At 45.3% G+C, this 18,444-nt stretch overlaps 1 protein-coding gene across 8 annotated transcripts in view; it reads right to left on the bottom strand.

Moving 5' to 3' along the window:
- The window catches only part of BCL11A (BAF chromatin remodeling complex subunit BCL11A), a 96,800-nt gene extending 79,162 nt beyond the window's left edge, over positions 1-17,638 (bottom strand). For 4 of the 8 annotated variants that reach the window (XM_045827569.1, XM_045827572.1, XM_045827568.1 and 1 more), the window contains exons 1-2: positions 16,599-17,032; positions 9,399-9,728 (exon numbers count right to left, since the gene is read on the bottom strand). In XM_045827569.1, coding sequence (XP_045683525.1) covers positions 9,399-9,728; positions 16,599-16,653 — 385 coding nt within the window. In that variant the 5' untranslated portion in view covers positions 16,654-17,032. Of the gene's footprint in view, positions 1-9,398; positions 9,729-16,598; positions 17,035-17,613 lie in introns of those variants that run through there. The other 4 variants (XM_045827571.1, XM_045827570.1, XM_045827567.1 and 1 more) reach the window with 3 other exon arrangements.
- Positions 17,639-18,444: the final 806 nt, after the last annotated feature.

Raw genomic sequence — 18,444 nt, 5'->3', positions numbered from 1 at the left:
CACATGCCTGTGCTTACTGCTCCGCTGCTGGACCCAAACGGCTCTCTGCTTTGGTGACTGTGTTTGAACCCCTATTGAAAATACTCCAGTGACTTCTCTCTGCCGCCCCTCTCCCGCTCCACCCCCACCCCACTCAGCCTCAGATGTCATTCTAGAGTTGACTTCACCTGCAATACAGGTCTATGGAGGAAATAGGAAAGAGGAGGGAAAGAGGAAGAAAAAACGCAGGTACTACTCTGACTCCTTGACTCTCTTATCCGTGGGCCTTTCTCGGAAACGTGCCACATTTTAACATTTATTAGAAAGAATAGGATGCAGAGCTGCATGTAACCCATATCCACAACCATCTGTATGAGCCACAGGTCCACGGTCCTGCCCAATTCCGTTTGACACTAATGTTACTCTACATGAGCAGAGTTCAATGAGGGTTGATATGGGATGTGACAGAGTAAATCAGAATTAGATTAAAAACAAAAGTTTAGAAACCGATGCTACACTGCAGAGCAAATGGGACTTGAAGGCCAAATTTCCCCTAACTGCCTTCAAGTCATTTTCCCTATTAGAACCGTTTGCCTGCCACCCCGCTGCTGGCAAGGCTGCAGTCACATCAGAAAGTAAAGTGTGATGCATATAGGAAGGTCTGAGATATTCCTCTTTAGATACAATACCTATATATTTAATATATAGCAATTAACTTCTGGTCAGGAGTCTGTAGGCAGCAAGCTGCCCCAAGCAGATAGGAGGGGAGGGGGCCCAGAGCCGGGACGGGCACAAAAGACAGGTCCAACAACAATGCCTGCTGTCAGCAGCTGAATTATTTTTATACAGGAATTTTTATCTCTATTGTACAAACAAGTACGTGTCTGTGCAGACTTGTTAAGCAATCCACTTGTATGTAGAATAAGATTTTTTTTTCTTTCTTGCTACCAGTCACACAGCTCCAAGATCAGAAGAAATACATAGTCTTTGAAGCTGCTCAAATGTTTTAGTTAAAAGGACAGCAGTTGTTTTCAAAGATCCAAGAGTATCTTTATCAGAATTAAATTTTTCCTTATTGATTTTTCCCCTTAACATAACAAAAACATAACATGAGAAGGTTACGATTTATTATTAAAATTTTTCTCAGGCTTTAAATCATTCTTCAGTAGCCAATGTTCACTTTTAAATGTAAAAGAATAATTTTTTTAATCTTAGGACAGGATGGAATAGGAGAGAGAAAAATCATGAGATTTAAATTTAACATTGGTTAGTGCATTGTTTTAACTGTGAACTCAAAACCTTGGGGCAGGGGCCAAAATGAGCAGTCAGAGCCTCGTTGCAAGCTGCCCCTTCAGTATAAATAAATCATGAAATCGTGGTATCACCTGAGCAGGTAAAAGGAAGTGCTTCAGGTCTTGTTTGTTTGTTTGTTTGTTTTCTGGCCCAAAGAGAAATTCCACATTTGAAATGTGAAAGATAAGACGTGGCATATATAGTGCTTTGTGCTCTGGCTAAGGTAAGAATCCAAGCTACACCTTATTTCCCTAAAAATTACCAGATCTCATTTTTTTGCAGTTTTTATGCATCAATACATACCAAGAAAATGAACAACTGATGAACATAAATTTAAATGCCCTGATGCTTTAGCAGAAGGCTTCCTTGTGTTTTTCAGAAAGTTCAACAAGAAAATAGAAGGGGGGATGGGACACAACAGCACCTGTGTTCTTTTCAAAAGCACCTTTGCAGGTTTCACAATAATTCCATTCTTCATTTTAATGGGATTTTTTAATCAGTGGACTTGCCTCTATCTAAAACTAAGATCAAATTGTAGGTGTAATTGTTCATTGCCAATGCTAACAAGAGGGAAGATACAAACAGAAACTCATTGTGAGTGACCAAAGGTCCCCAGGTATCCCCTTCATCAACATGCCTGCTCCAGGCTCCCCCTGGGAATTCCCTGGCTGCCAATTCAACCCTGCATAACAGGCTGCCAACCCTATCTGGAAAAGGGTGTGCAGGGCGCCTTCTCGCCTCCTTTATAGGAAGTTTAAACCTGATCGTCTCACCTTTAGTGGATATAATTTGTTGTTGAGCACTCTAAGAACCTGGTATTTTATCTTTCTAAAGAGATCAAAAAGGAAAAGGGAAGGCAGCAGAGGGAGGGAGCCCGGTCCTTGTGCTCAGCACACTAGCTCAGAGCAGCAACCTGTTCAGGTAGAGCTTCCAGCGGCATTGCATCAGATCCGCTCTGATAGGTCTCTAGGGTGAGCCCAGAGATGAAACACTCCGGTTCCCTGTCTGCAAACTTCTCATTCGCCAGTTCTTGGCAGCTTATTTTTCCAAGTGTTTTGTTTCAGGAAATGTGTGTATTTTTCTTTGTATGTTTTGTGGATTTACCACAACTGGTTCTGACAGCTGTTGATTCTGTTAAATGAACACATTACAAAAATCCTCTTTAAAACCTCAAGCAAGAGTGAGCTCAAAAATAATGGTAAAATATTTTAAGGGAGTTCCAGTTGAGAGTTGGTTTCAAAAAAATACAAATGAAGGTACAGAAGTCCGGCAAGTCAGCAGTCGATTTAAACTGAGTGTGTGCGCATGTGCCTGTGTGTGTTTAATGGGGTAAGAGGGGTGCTGCAAATCACCACAAATATTTACACTGTACACCCTTTGTTCAAATCACATACTTTTAACAGGAAAAGCTGGAACTGTGGCTATTTAAAATTTTTAAATATTCAAACGCCTGTAATTAACCATATGAAACAAATTATGTTGCATTTCTCCATACGAGCACACGCAAAAAAAATTCTGGTGGTGGATTGGGAGGTGGCAGAGTTGGGGAGACAACTCCAAGAGGAGGAAAGGATGATGTTTTCATTTTGCTATAGATCAAAGAACAAGAATGAACACTGTGCCATATAGAGCATTTTTACATTGCTGTCTTTCACACTGGGCTATCTAAGTTTACACAATTCCCCAGACTAGCTGCATATTAAGCTGGCTGTGTACAGCTTTATTATGGTTCGGTGGTGGAAGAAGCATTAATATTCCAGCTCCGCTTCTGACAGGGCATTTACATGCGCCCATCTGAGCGGCACCTGAGAGCTCCTCCAAGGTGCAGTAACTGTGTGCCTATTGTAAAGGCAAATGAAGCTCACCTATTCCCTGCTGGGGTCAGAAGTGACCTCACCACCCCCCATGGCCTCAAATCCTTCCCTTGCCAACCTAACTCAATGCCATCACAGAATGACGGATGAGCTCAGAAATAGACCCCAAGTTACGAACCCTGCTAAGAACAGCAAAAGCCTTTGCTGAAATGTTTTAAAAATGCATAGGGAGTGCAGCTGGCCAGTAAAAACGCAGGAAGACAAATTCCAGTGAACCCAATATGGACTACGTTACATTCTAAAACTGATTAGAAATACAGTCTGATGTTTACTGGCTTCAAATTGAGTTTGGCATCAAGCATACTGGCTTTAATAATGCTGGCATTTTTTTTATGATTATTATTTTAAATCTGCCTCTGGTCTCCAGGAGCACATGTGGAGAGCTAGAGCATTCTTATTCGTCAGGTTACATTTCCTGGAAATTAAGTTTGTGACAGAAAATGACTCTAGTAGCAATAATATGGTTCATGCTCAAATTAATTAGGTCATTGTTGTAAAAACTACATGGCAAATTACAAAGGTAAATTTACTGATATTGGCCAGAGCAATATACCCCAGAAGGAGAGGGGAGAAGTAGCTGGGGGGTGCTGATCTACCTGGGTAGAAGGAAAGAACAGAGGAGTGAGGGATATGATGGCCAATTTTCTATTTGCATTACAAATAAAAATACTAGTCATTATCCATTAAATTATATAGTCTGAACATATTTTATGAACTTTATTAATGTCCTCCAAATTGACACATAAAATAAAAACCTGCTTGATTTGAGATGTTAAAAATGGGCACTAAGTTTTTTTTAAAAATTTGTTTAATCCTTATAATAACAACAGTGCTGACATAACCATGACCCAAATGAAATCTGAACAAGCAGAAAGGTACTAAAGATCCTTGGTGATTAAATCTCTTGCTAAAAAAGTGGCAAGGTGCCAGGCTGGGTCCAGCTTGATGCTAAGTGCTTTTTATTGCACAAAGCTGGTACTACTGTCTGTAAAAACAGACTTGGGCTTGGGGTAAATTTTGTCAAATGATTTCTTTGTGCAATAAAGGGAGTGAACAGACCAACCACAGTAGATTAAATTAACATCGAATGACACAATCTCATTGCATCTCCCTCGCTGCGCTACTTCAGTTAAATTTCAGATTTTCCCCCAAAGAAAAGTCAAACTTTCTTCCTTTCTCCCTGACTAATGTGGGAAGCTACCATTCAACTATTTTCCTTTATTAAACACTTTCACGAAGAAATCATGAAATTCTGAGAAATGCTTCCCTAGGATTTACATGTTTGTTATGTACTCCAATTAGGCCTCCCACATTCATCAAACTACGTTGATGCTGCAGTGTGAAATTAATGATTTTCCAGGACTCTAAAATGTGCCATTAGTATGCATCCAACTCGCCTCTTCCCTGAGCCTTAAGGTTTGCTGTCCTGACAGTGCCTGTCCGTTTCCACACCCAGTTGCATTCTTCTAGCCCATGGGCAGCTCCACCATTAAATGCCACATTCAGCAGGAGAAAGGTGTGCAAAACACATTTCAGATCCTTTAAATTAAAAGTCACAACTTGCAACACAAGGAATGGGGTGATTTAAGAAATTACAGCACTGTTTTTTTTAAGTTTTCACTGAATAAACACAGAGAATGGGAGGGAAACTTTCTCCCTCTGCTCCTGTTCTTGAAGTGAATACATATTTGTGTTTCCAATAAAAGGCCATTTTTACATTAACTGTCTGTAACAGCAGGAGACAGAAAAACTAACACAATCGCCACATCACACACAGGATGATCTTCATATCACGTGGCCCTATTCTCAAAACGATTATTTATAAAAGACAACTAGGAAAATACACAATGCATCTTTTCTGTGTCATGGAAAGGATACTGTCTGAAGAACTTGGGATCTTTGGGATCTTCCACCTTTTAGGTTTTTTTTTTCTTTTTGGCTTTCCGAAGTAAATTTAGCAGCCATGTGGGCCACTGTGTTTAATTAAGCTTTCAAAAGTCCTCTGACAATGCCAACAATTGTAAGACACTTCTGCAGCTCAATCATGCAATCACTGTGACAGTTCTATTTACAATTTGTCTTAGAAAGAGTTTCTCTGACATTGCACTTTGACAAAACATCCAAGCTGCCAGTTCACAACCTTTCTCTGTCTTATTTACAAATACAGCTTGTACATAGGACTCCTAGTCTCATCGAACATGAGTCTTTGGGTAGTGGTCTCACAAACACAGGCCGCCAATGAAAATCCTAGGAATTTACCAGGAAACAATATTCTCTGGTCCGTGGGTTCTGAAGGCAAATAAAATGTTAATCAGTATATTGGAGGGGGGATGTTGTTGTTGCTGCTTTTTTAGCTGCCATACTAAAAATTCACTTCAGCAGTCAGTAGTTTTTATTCAGAATCACACAAATAAAGAAAAGTGAAAAATAAGGAGTCATAATAGGATACTGTAATTTATGGTCTCATTTACAATTATACTGTAAAGCATACAAGTACATCCTCCTGTTCAGTCTGAACTAGGAAAGAGCTAGAATGGGCACAAAGAGAAAAGGCAACATGATTTTCTAAATTCTGAAAAGCATAAGTATATTATACTCGATTCACCTTTAAGAAACATGCTAGTGTATTTCTGTTCTGAATTAATAATTCTCCCTTCATTAGATATATCTCTGTCTTACATGTTATTATTACCTAGATATGAGTGTGTTGTCTAGGCAAATAATTTTTAAATACCCTGATATAAATATGTCTGTTCATGATTTTAAGGAGGGGAAAAAAATTGTAGTAGTAGACTTTACTAAATTTTATAGAACTTATTATATTTTCTCCCATTTTCTCAAAAATCCTAATTTATGACAGCCCAGTCCTAATTTAAAGATTTCTACGTGCAATAACCCAAACCCTCAAATCTGATACTGTGGGATGATATTTTTTGGCCTTTTCTACAAGTGAACAGCAGCTTTACATTCTCTAATCTCCAATGACTATTTCCCCCATCATAAAATATGAGAGTAGAAAACAAAACTGAACCCCTATTAAAAGACCTGGCTGCCAGTCAGAAGCTGCTGATATCTGATGGTTGATATTTGACACACAAACTGATCAACTGGGCCCCACACAGGGTAACCTGCTCGTTTCCAGTTAAATTAACACTATTGCAATGGTCTCAATGAATCTGAGTCATATAATATTTTGGCTATTTGAATAAAGTGACAAAAGCAACCTGATCATTGTGTGTGTGTGTAGTTAACGTGTATATGGGTGAAGTGATGGGCACATATCCATCTATCTGCCAGGTAAAAATCATCCTTTCTAAAAAATACTCAGCTTCAAGAGGCCTATGTACAGTCAAAATGCATATCATTTACTTAAGATTTAAAGATCTCTACCTTATATTCCTATTTGAAAGCCCCGAATTCTAGGCTTTATTTATCTCAGGAAGATCTGTCGCTGTTTTATTCCTGCTTCCTGCCTATAAAATGGCACAGAGCACACAGTGAGCTCAAACCCAACTTACATCACTTTAATAAAGCCTTTCCTACACAGCACACTTAAATGACTACCTTTTATGTGGTTGCCAAACATATTCTGCTCGAGATTCATCAATATATCTCTTTCCTAATACAGGGCATTGCTTCTCCTTTCTTTTTGTGACACAATTCAAGTATCTACTGAATGATTACTTTTATTGTTTCCTTCCTCACCATAAAGAGAAAAGCAGACTTGGAATTCTGAAGACGTGCTTGAGAGAAATGGGCTGGGAGTACACAGCCGTCTTCCAGAACTTCACTTCAGAGGCACCTGAGGACCAGGGCATCTTAATTTACGTGCAATGGTAGAATGTTAATTTCACCATAGGAAACTCTTAATTCATTAATGTAAATTATGAGAAGTCATGACGCTAGTTACTGACACCTCGCTTTGAGATGTGACCATGCTATTTCCGTTCAGCCAATTCCATGGTGGGAACAGTTGATTAAACACAATGAAAGGAATCAAGGCTTTGTAATTATTCATGCATGCAAGGTTTACCTCACCTGGGTTGAAGCACTTGTGCACCCATTGAATATCTTAGAAACCTTACTTAGCTTTTTATCTCACTGAGATTATTTCATGTTAGCCTTATAAAACATATTTTAAAGTTGCCCTTTGTTTTAGCTTCTCTGGCTCTGTTATTGTACTGATTCTTTAAAAAACAATAATAGAACCTTTATAACAAGCAGAGGGTTAAAGGAAATATCTTTTCTTTCCCTACATAGATTCACAACAGCAACAGCAAAAAGCCTTCACTATCGGGCCTTCCCTCAGCTTTTAGATTCTTCCTCTAAGTACAGAAGCACAGAATTTCCAAGCTGCTTAATCTGAGACTGAATAACCTATCTGGGACCTCAGTAAGAAGTGTGGTTTTAATTCTTGCTTGACAGACACTGTGTTTTGTCTTTTAAACAGGCAGCTCGATATGTAAATACGATGTTACATCACGCAAGTGTTACTCCATATTTGGTGATTTAGAAAGGCTTTGGATCTCCAAAGATGACAAATCCCCTTCCGCTTGCTCTTGCTTCATTAATCATGCCTTACACTTCTGTTCATTTTCCTTCCAGTCACAAGACAGCACATGGAAATGGTCATTGCCATATCCTACTGGGGGGTGGGAGGAAGGGGGGACATAGAATCTTAACCTACACATCACATAAGCTAAATGTGGTGGGTTCGAGAAAAATATTTTGTAAATGCAGCTTGCCTGGGAGCAGATTTTTCATTTCACTGAAGGAAAAGTATCTGAATACTATTGCAGGAAGCATTTAAAAATAAAAGAAAGAAAGAAAGAAATGCCACGTTTGAGTTTAATGATCAAATTCCAGAGGGGGAGAAAAGAAATAATATGACATTTAATCCCCCCTGGACCACTGACCTACTACAGTTCAACTTTGTGGTCAAACTAGGTCAGAGACACAAGTTCCAGTGAATCAATTGATTATAGGCACTATCTTCTCTAAAACTGAACAGATCTCCTGTCTTTGGGGGAGGGGATAGGGGAAAATAGAGGAAAGTGATCCACCAACAGGCAAGCAGTTTCTGTCACCAGAGAATCTGCATTCACTTTGTCTTATGTGTTAAATCACTGTTGTTTCATAAAAAGTGTGTTAAGGACCACTATATTGTGTTGCTGTTTATCACTTAGAGTAGGGATTTAAGTCCCTCTGTTAGCCATTAATTCCTTTTCCCTGGAGCTGCTGAAAAACCCACACACCTAGCTACCTCTCTGCTAAAACTAACCAAATGAAGGAGAGCTATTGAATGTATTGTATTTTTCCAAGAGAATTTTTACATTGTGTTATAGCAGAAACAGTGGAAGTCTGGACTGGACATTTGTAAGGGTGACATGTGGTTGTGTAAACCACAAACAAAATCAAGATACATCTGTCAAAACCACATCAGAGACAAGAGAGAGCACAGAGAAGCATTTATCATTTAGCTGAGGAGGCAGGCTGCAGGGAGCAGCCGTTCCTGTCAAACCAACCTTTTGAAATTTCCAACATGCCCTTAAACTTTTCGAGTAAGCATGTCTGTGCGCTTCAGCAACTGCCCTCTCTACTCTGGCCTGGCCAGTCGAAATGGCATCTTAAAGTCAAGGTCACGGTGTCATCCCAACACGGGGCTGTGTTTAATTACAGCCCCATACGGGCTGACAGCCAATATGGATCCAAGGCTAGACCTGAAGCTCACTTAACTCTTTCCACCCTTTCCAAAATGCCTGCCATCCCAGCCCACTTCACAGAAGCTTGCAGAACTAACTGCACCCCTAAGGAGGCCTGGCCAGGTATTCTGACTCAAAACAGGTCATTGGCCAAATTATAAATGCCTATGTGGCCACTTAGTCTCTGACTTGTCTCCCAGGCTAGAAATGAACATTGGAAATTTGGCTAGGTGTAGTAAGGTTCAACACTTAAAAATGAGAAGGGGCGAAAAAGGGAAAGAAACTCAGAATCAGCAGATCCAGAGAGAGGGTATCAGGTGTGTGTACCTATTCTGCCTACATCTGACTCAGTGAAGTGGAAAATACTTATTTTTATATTGTGTTCTGGACGTAAGCAATAGGAACGATTATTTTAACATTACAGAGCTGTCACAGACAGTCACATGGAGAAATACAGAAAGCACTTCACCACTCCTTAGTGCTTGGCTACAGCGCCTCTGAAAATGAAAAGAAAACATGCAAACAGCTTTTCTCCTTGCTTCTCATTTACCTGCTATATGTTCCTGTTTGGGGCAAATTCCTCTAGATGACGTTGATAAACAATCGTCATCCTCTGGCGTGACCTGGATGCCAACCTCCACGGGATTGGATGCTTTTTTCATCTCGATTGGTGAAGGGGAAGGTGGCTTATCCACAGCTTTTTCTAAGCAGAGGCTGCCATTGCATTGTTTCCGTTTGTGCTCGATAAAAATAAGAATGTCCCCCAATGGGAAGTTCATCTGGCACTGCCCACACGTGAGGAGGTCATGGTCCCCTTCTGGAGCTCCCAAAGGGCCGTGGTCTGGTTCATCATCTGTAAGAATGGCTTCAAGAGGTTCGGCTGTGGTTTGAGAAACAAAAGCATAATTATTAGATTGCTGGAAAGGAGAGAAAAGGGGGATATATATTATCAACCCCATTCCATCCCACCACATTATATAAAGTGTTTCTAGGCTCTTCCATCTAATCCCCAGAAAATGTGAACACCTAAAATGTACAAAGCTGTGGAGGTGGTCAGCAAGAAAGCAAATTTATCAATGAGGCAAATCATCATATCTTTAAAGAAATCATCATATATTTCAAGTCTAACTTTCAAAACTCCAGAAATATGCACCAACACATATACACATAATACAGATGTGTCTGGCTTGTGAGTTTGGGAAGAATGTGTTCAATAAAGTTAATGCAGGGGACATAAAGAACACTTAAATAATAACTAACCCCCCAAAAATGTTTTTTATAAAAACACAGATGGAAACCAAGATTCTTTTTTCCTATAGACTAAGTTATCTATTGTGCCAAAGAATAAAAGGAGAGGTGAATAAACACACACACCCTTTGTGTATGAACGTATATACTCCTAAGTTATACAGAGACATAGCTTTATAAATTAGAAAGCTACTACATCACACAGAAAATGTGCCACACGTTTACACTGCGGTAATAAGAAAACGACTGCATTCACCCGTGAAACGGATCTAAATAATAATCATAACACAGCGTAACTCACACTGCCAAAAACCCTTCTGGTCTCTCTCTCAGCAGTGCCACAAAAATCAAAGAAATCCCAAATTCACTGGCAATTCTTCTCAGACACATTAGCTAAATGGGATACTTTTGAGTACTTAAGGAAATAAGCCAATTAGTCATTTTTTCATTCTGAAGAAAGAAAGCTTAAAATATTCTAAACATGTTTGCACTTGGTGGCCCCCATCACATAAAAATCAGAATGGTCAAGCAAATGCCACATTTCAGAACAAGGTTGAGAAGTCCTTTCTTTTAGACTTGAAATACTCTGCCTAATGTTGTCAAAGTTGACTAATTTTCTGAATGAGCTCTAAAACACTTCATTATAGGGCTATTTCTGCACACATAATCACCAGCGATGGTATAACAAGGTAGATATGTCTTTCATTCCTGCTTCCTTTTTTAAAAAAAAACTTTGCACCAAAATATTTCAGCATCTATTTGAGCAGTTTCTGTCATTGTTTAACCTTACAAAAGGGGAAAGAGAATTGGTAAGTCTCTGCTCCTGAAACCTTAAGCTTACTCTATTAAAAAAAAATCACAAAATACAAAACACATCCAGAATGCTGCCAGTTTATAAAACTGAAGCAGAAAATGTACAAGTCTTAAACAGTTAATCAGTCTGACCTTCTTTAGCAAGCTGCCAATTTCACATTTAATGAACTTAAAGCCACAGAGAATCAAAAAATAGATTTTAATTTGAGTGTAGAATATTGGAACAGATTTTGATAAAGTGCAAAAATCCAGTGAACTCAGGTTAAATTTATTTCAACCCTACCCAGGCTGAATATTGAGGGGGAAGATCTGGAGTAACTCCCAGATGTGCTGGGTGAAATAATATTGAGAGAGCCCTGCCTAGCTGCACCTGTGCTCAAGTAGGACATGTCATAATTTCTAGCCTCTGGTACTCCTCCTAATTTAACATAAGGTCACCACAGGAATATGAAGGTTATACTCCTACTAATAAAGACAGTAAGGTAAGCACTTACGTTTCTTTGCCCAATACACTGACCAAAAGATAAATGCAATAGAGAATCTACAGGAATACTTTTCAAATAAAAGGACACGAACGGAAGTGCTTATGCATTGTGCCTCTATGTCATTTTTCTCTTACATTTGCTTTCATTTTGACAAAGTGAGGAACTGAATAGGGAAGTCATCCTCCCAGATCCCTGCTATGTGAATTAAGGATTTTAAGTAAACACCAACAAATGTGGTTTTTTTGTTGTTGTTGTTTTCCAGCATTAACTAAAAGTTCTGAGGTTTACAGACTGAAAAAAGACACAGGACAAATATTTTATTTTACTAAAGTTAGTAGTACACAGACTCTGCAAAAAACATTTTTTAAAAACACCACGGTTAAGATTCGTTTTTTTAATCCCAAGCCCTGAAAGTGAAAATATTTAGAACTAAATGGAAATATTCTCTTAGGTATCAAACAGTTAAAGGTAGTGTGGTACAGAATAGATTTGGTTAAAGTCTTCTAAATGTAGTGACTGAACTGATTTACAATCAAAACCAGGAAATGAAGTGGTAATTCAGAGGTTGCTGATTACACCTCCACATTTCACCTAATTAATTTTATAGAAGGCAAAGTTCTTGAAAATAACAAGATGATCAAATGTACAGATATAAAACCTGTAACCTCAACATTTTCTATGCTCTTAAGGTAAATTATTGCTAATTAACAAGAATTATATCCTAATGTATGAAATATGTTTAACATTGGGCTCCCTGCAAAACATTTGGCTAGGGATGTTCAGAGATATACCAAAACGTGTTCTTATTATTGCTGTCATATTATTAAAAATCGGACGAAGTAGGGCACAAAGAAAATATGAAAATACAATTTTCTTGGTGTAGTCTACTGATTTGCATTGACATCTTTTCTCAGTGGTAATCAACATTTTCTTTCTGGGCATCAGATAATTTCTCTGTATTTTAATGTAAATTCCTCTTTCCCTAAAAATATTCCTAACCTCAGCCATTTTACCCCCTCCTTCAATTCAACTCCATCCTCTTTCGCCCCCCACAATACCATCGTTTCTAAGCTCCGGCCTAAGCAGCGGCTACAAAGCGGGGAGTTCAGGATTGAAGTGGAAGGGAGTGGGCAAATAATCATAATAATTAGCCGCAAATTCTCTACAAGAAAAAGAAATAGAAAATAAAACGCTTCTGCGCTGAAACAGCAAGACAGACTGAAATGTCTCAATGCCCCAGCGGCTAACTGAGATCTCTTTCCTCTCTGCTGTTGCAAAGGAATAAATTTAAAAAGGAAAAAAAAAAATCCTTAGAAGAAATGTAGGGAAGGAGCAAGGGAAACAAGGCTGGAGGGGGAGGGGGAGGGGAAAAGAGATCTGCCTTCAAGTTTGCTTTCCAAGTCTTTCCCTTTGATTATCTTAACAAGGTAAGGAAGCAAACCAAGACTGAAACGCTGAGAGGAAAAGCAAAGAAACAAAAGCGGAGGCAAGGGCGATAGGCCCGGAGCAGGGGGCCCGGCAGGGGCGGGCTGTGCAGAAAGTGAAGTTGGGCACCGGGACTCCGAGGCACAAAGCGAGCAGCGTGCTGGCTGCAGGCTCCGGCCGCGCTCGCTGCGAACACGTGCAGCAGGCGGCTGCGGGGCCGAGGGGCCGGGAACCGGGGGCCGGGAGGTGGTGGGCGGCCCGGGGCCCCGACTGCCGCCTCCACGCCGGTCCAGCTCGCCCGCCGAGTGATGAGGTTCCTGGGGCCAGTCAGTTAGGAGAAATAGCACGTGAGGCTTAAAAATCTCGGCTGGTTAACCTGGTGTAGTCTCTGTATCACCGCATACACCACAAGCCCGGCTCCTGAAATACATTTCGTGTCCTCTGGCTCACACTTTTACTTTGGGAGATTTCTGCAAAAGCATTTCTCCCGCAATACCCGGCACCGATGTGCGCAGCGCCACGGCGGCTGCGGTTATTCATTATTAATGACGCTGCTTGCCCGCATCATTATGATGATAACTATTACTATTGTTGTGATTTCGGGCTCCGAAGCGAACCCTGTAGGAGGCGGGGGAACCAGGGGTCGGGCTGCCGAGTCGCTGTGAAAGCCCGCGGTGGCCGCAGCGATCCGTGCTTTGAGCCAGGGGTGAGGGGGTGGAAGAAGTGAACCTGGAGCCTAAGAGCAAACTTGCCCGATCCTGCCCTTTGGCCTTGCCCCGAAGCCGGAGAGCGCGCACTCCCCTTGCCTCTCTATCAAAAATGCCCACCCCGAAAGAAAAACGAGAACTGCACCCCGCTCCGCTCTCGGCGGCCGGGGGTGTCAACGCACTGGGGTGCTTCTCCGCAGCCCTGGCCTGAAGCATTTTTAAAGTCAAAATGAAGAACAAAGACATAAGGGGTGATGGGGGGGGAGAAAGGGAATTCTGCCTAACCGTCCGGTTCCCCCCACCCCCACCCCCACCCTTGCAAAGCTCTTCCCTCCCCGGTAGAGAAACGCTGGGCGGGGGAGGGGGGGTGAAAGTGGTACAGGTTCAAGTTCGCTGAGCTTTCTTGATCTTGTTCTGCCTCCTAGCGACCGAACGTCTCTCATTCAGCCCCAGGAGCGGAAGATGGGGGAAGGGGGGCGTCCAGAAGAACGGAATGGCTCCCGCCCCCTCTTCGCACCCAGTAAAAGGAGTGACCCCCGCACCCCCTTCCAAGCTAGTCCAGTAGCCTAAGGCCCTTATTGAAACGGGGGAAGAGGGAGGTTAACCCACCCAGCCAGGAATACCCCGAGATGGACTCGGGAAGGGGGGGAAGGTGCAGCCAGGGCTGCAGGTCTCAGTCCGTCTTTTGAGCCCCCAATGCATCCTTCCAAAGGAGGGCCCGGCTTTCCCGAGTCCTGCGAAGACTGCCCTTCCTCCCCGCCGGTACCTGGCCGGGCTGTAACTTCACACCGCCGCGCGCCGCGTCTGCTCCGCATCCGGCGCAGCCGGGGGAGTGGGGGGCGGGGGAGAGCGACGAGCGAGGGATGCGCGGGGGTGGGGAGAGGGAGGGCCCCGCAACGTGCCGGGGCGGGGGAGCTTCCAAAGTGTGTGACAAGTTCCAGGGCCCAGTGAAAAATTCAATTCACTGTGCGCAGCACTCCCACCCCTTTAAAAAAAATACAGAACTGGGTTTAGGTGGTCCTTTAAAATTGCATCAAAAATTAAAATAAGAGTCATGAGTGAGGAGGGGAAAGGATATGGGCCCTTCTCACGTCTTTCTCTCACTGACAAACTTTCTTTCCTAAGTGCCCACCGCCCGCCTTTCCAGACGCACTCTTCTAGCCAGTAGACAGCTACCCACCCACCCGTTAGAGAGGTTCACAAGGGTTCCAACCCCCCAACCCCGAACCGAGCCAGGCCGGGGATAGAGGGCACGGAGTCCCGGGATCCAGGACCCAAACAACGCAAATTCGAATACACTACTCCCCCGCCGACCCCCGCCCATCTACCCCACCCACCACTATCTGGCTTAAGTGCTCGGGAGCTGGGGGACTGGTGGCCAGACCCCGTGGGAGGGAGGCAGGGAAAGCACGAGGTGACCTCCTCACCGTCCCAAGCTGTGTACAGGAGACACGGGGGCCGGGGAGGGGACCAGAACGCACTTTTCCAGTAGCTTTGCAAGATAAAAATGCTTTGCAAAGCCGAGTTTCTCCCCTGCCAATTTCGAAGTCGGGTTGGCTAGGAAGAGGTCTGGGCATTGTACTGAGGACGAGAGGGCACTGTGGACCCTGCCCGCGCCGAGTCACCGTACGGCCTGCCGCAGTGCCGGCGGGCGGGCGCCGGGAGCCCGGTGGGCGATCTCGGGCCGGGCGGGGGCTCGGCGAGGCTCGACGAGGCCCCGGCGAGGCCCTGCCGCCGCCACCGCCGGCTCCCAGGCTGCCGCGCCGCGCTCGGTCCTCTGTCTGTTTGTTGGCAGGAGGCTCCCGCACACGCGGTGCTTGTAAACATTCAGACACGAGATTTTTCCCAATCAAAATCCACTTCCACTTTTTTTGAAAATCTTCCAAAAAATAGTAAGAGGAGGGAGTTCCTCGCTCCCTCTCCGTGCCGCTACTGCTCTACTAAAGGGGTTTTGGGAAAGGGGTAATTGTAATTTTTTTCCCCACTACCTAAAGAGTGTGAGATTTTTGCTGGGGGGCGGGGGGAGTACTGGGGGGGAGTCAAAGAGGAGAGCGTTGCAGAAAAAGGCCGGCGGAGGGTTTGGCTTCTCTGTTTGGGGGGCAAGAAATTTTACATTTTCTTGCCCTGTTTTATTTAATTTTTAATCTAATTTTATTTCATTTTGCACGTCTTCTCGCCGCCGCTAAGGTTTGGCCGCGAGGGGCGGGCAGCCTCAGCCTCCGCGGCGGCGCCCGGGGCGCCCGCCCTCCCTCTTCAGCGCGCCCCCGGCCCTAGCTCCTGCCCTTCGGCGGCGGCGGCGGCGCGGGAGGGCCAGCGCGAGGAGCCGGCACAAAAGGCAGCGGGACAAACACCCACCTCGGGCCGGAACAAAAGGCGGCAGCGCCGACCGCGTCTTCGGTCCTTCCCCGTCGCCCGGCTTTCCCTGCCGACGCGACCCCTCTCCACACTCGGCAGACTCCAGAGTGCCCGGGGCCCCCTCCCACAATCCCACTTTCTCACTATTGTGGAGATGACTACTTTCCTCCCTGTGCACACTTTACCGTGAGCGCGCCGATGTCCGAGGGCCAGTCTCACCTCTTTTCTCCCTGGGAATATATTTTTAGGCTTGGGTTCCCTATTATGCCCCCCCACACACACACACCGTTTTCCTTCCTTCGATGAGTGGAAGCAACCCCCCTTTCCCTTCCAGTTCCCTCCCCTAGGTTTGCATGAGTTGTTCGCATCCATACATAGCATTGTTCATTATTTTGCAAAATTAGAGGGGAAATCATTACATTCCTTTTCGAAAAGCGAACTAAAGCAGCGGGAAGCAGGAAAAGGGAGTCAATTTTTGTAAAATTAAATAAAATTAAAAGGTGCGTGCTATCCCAAAAGTACGTACGGCCACGGTTCGGGATGGAATTAGGTTTTTTTCCTCCCTCTAATCTCTTTCATCCCGACTCTCGGAGATTTTTCTTGAGAAAAAATTTTTAAACGCATGCACACACCCCTCTCTCCCCCTCGCTCTTGCTTCTCGTCCTGCGCGCCCTCGTGATTATTAATAATTATTATTACTATTATTGGGTTACTTACGCGAGAATTCCCGTTTGCTTAAGTGCTGGGGTTTGCCTTGCTTGCGGCGAGACATGGTGGGCTGCGGGGCGGGCGGCGGCGGCGGCGGGCGGCGGCGGGCGGACGACGGCTCGGTTCACATCGGGAGAGCCGGGTTAGAAAGGAGACTCCAGAGAAAATATCTTCATCAGTGCCTTTTGACATCCAAAATAAATTAGAAATAATACAAAGATGGCGCAGGGAAGATGAATTGTGGGAGAGCCGTCATGGCTTTTTTTTTTTTAAGCAAAAAAAAAAAGAGAGAGAGAGAGAGAGGAGAGATAGAGGGAGAGAGAGAGAGATGAAAAAAATGGCAAAAAGCCCCCCTGAGCTGCAAGTTCAAGTGCGGACGTGACGTCCCTGCGAACTTGAACGTCAGGAGTCTGGATGGACAGAGACACACAAAACATGGGCAGGGCGAGCAGGAGAGAAGGGGAGGAGGGAAGGGGAAGCTCACACCAATGGACACACATCAGGGGCTGGACATGAAAAAGAGACCAGGACAAGCCAATGGCCAGTGCGGGGCGGGGGAGGTGCGGGGCGGGGGGCTCCGCAGACTCCAGACGCGGCCCCCGGGGGAGGGGCAGACGGAGGGGAGGGGGCGCTGGGGCCGCAGGCTCACCAGTGGCCGCAGCGAGCGCCGAAGCAGTGGCGTGGCCGAGGGAGAAAAATGCGGCGGCGGGGGTAGGGGTGGAGGGAGCAAAACGTGCTCCCTCCCCCCCCCCCACCCGCACGTGCACCCCAAAGTGAAAGATTTTTTTTTTTTGAGCTGAAGTGTACCGGGAGGCTGCAGCCTGGGGCCGGGGAAGCGCGGGCGGAGGGAAGCCAGGTAGAGTTGCTCCCGGACACCCTCCTCTGTGCGCACACCCACTTCCCCTCACCGCCGCCGCCGCGCTTGCTCCCCGCGTGTGGACGGCCGGGGCCGAAGTGAAAGCCCTGAGCCTGCGGCTGCGCTCGGGAAACTTTGCCTAAAGAGAGGATAGCAAAGAAAAATCACCCGAAGTTGAGAGCTGAGCCTCCCAAGTTACAGCTACGCAGCGGGCGAGGGGAGGTGGGAGTGAGTGCGCGGAGAAGCGGAGTCCAGCCCAAGTTTGGAGGGTGGCAGGTCCGGAAGGGCAGCGCTGGGGCCTCCAGGAGCCCAGGCAGCCTGGAGAGAGGGGGCAAGGGCGAAGGAGGCGGTGCAGGCCTGGGCTGGAGGGTCGGGAGGGCGCCCCCAAGGCCGAGCAGGGGGGCCTGGGTACTGAGCGCCCCGACAAGCGATTGGGTATTGATGCAGCTAGAAGCCCTGAGTCGAGGATCCCAAGGGTTGGGAAAAGAGAGGCCGAGAAATAAGAACGAGCAGCCAACCTCGGAGCACTACCCGGCACCCGGAGGGGAGCTCCGGGTCCCGGGCGAGGGAGGAGCCGAAGCGTCCACCCCTCCGAGCGGCCGCGGGCCGGAGGACAAAGCACGGGTAGTCCTAAGAGTTCCAATCCCGGGGAACGTGGTCCGGGCTCCGCGGGAGGTCCGGGAGCCTGGTCCTAAGGATGGACACACCCCCTCCCACTCCAGAGCAACTGGAAAAGCACAGAGGAATGAAAAGAAAATGTTTCTTGGGGACAGAGCACAACTATTCCTGTGCGTTACCCGGGGTGAGAAAATGGGGAATGGAGGGAGAGCGACTGGCTCGCAAGAGCAGCAGGGAGGCCATGGCGGTGGGGTGACCGCCTCGGGTCAGGGCCGCATTCCCCCTGCTACCCCGGCCCAGGCGCACACCGTGAAGCCCACAGCCCACCCCCACCCCCACCCCGGCCTTTCTGCAGACGTCCTCAGGAAATTAGGGAAGACC

This window comes from Phyllostomus hastatus, unplaced genomic scaffold (genome assembly GCF_019186645.2).
Source record: "Phyllostomus hastatus isolate PE091 unplaced genomic scaffold, TTU_PhHast_1.1 phas_scaffold_78, whole genome shotgun sequence".
NCBI lineage: Eukaryota > Metazoa > Chordata > Mammalia > Chiroptera > Phyllostomidae > Phyllostomus > Phyllostomus hastatus.
Note: the sequence above shows the minus strand (reverse complement) of the source record. Positions and strands in the feature narration are given on the sequence as shown.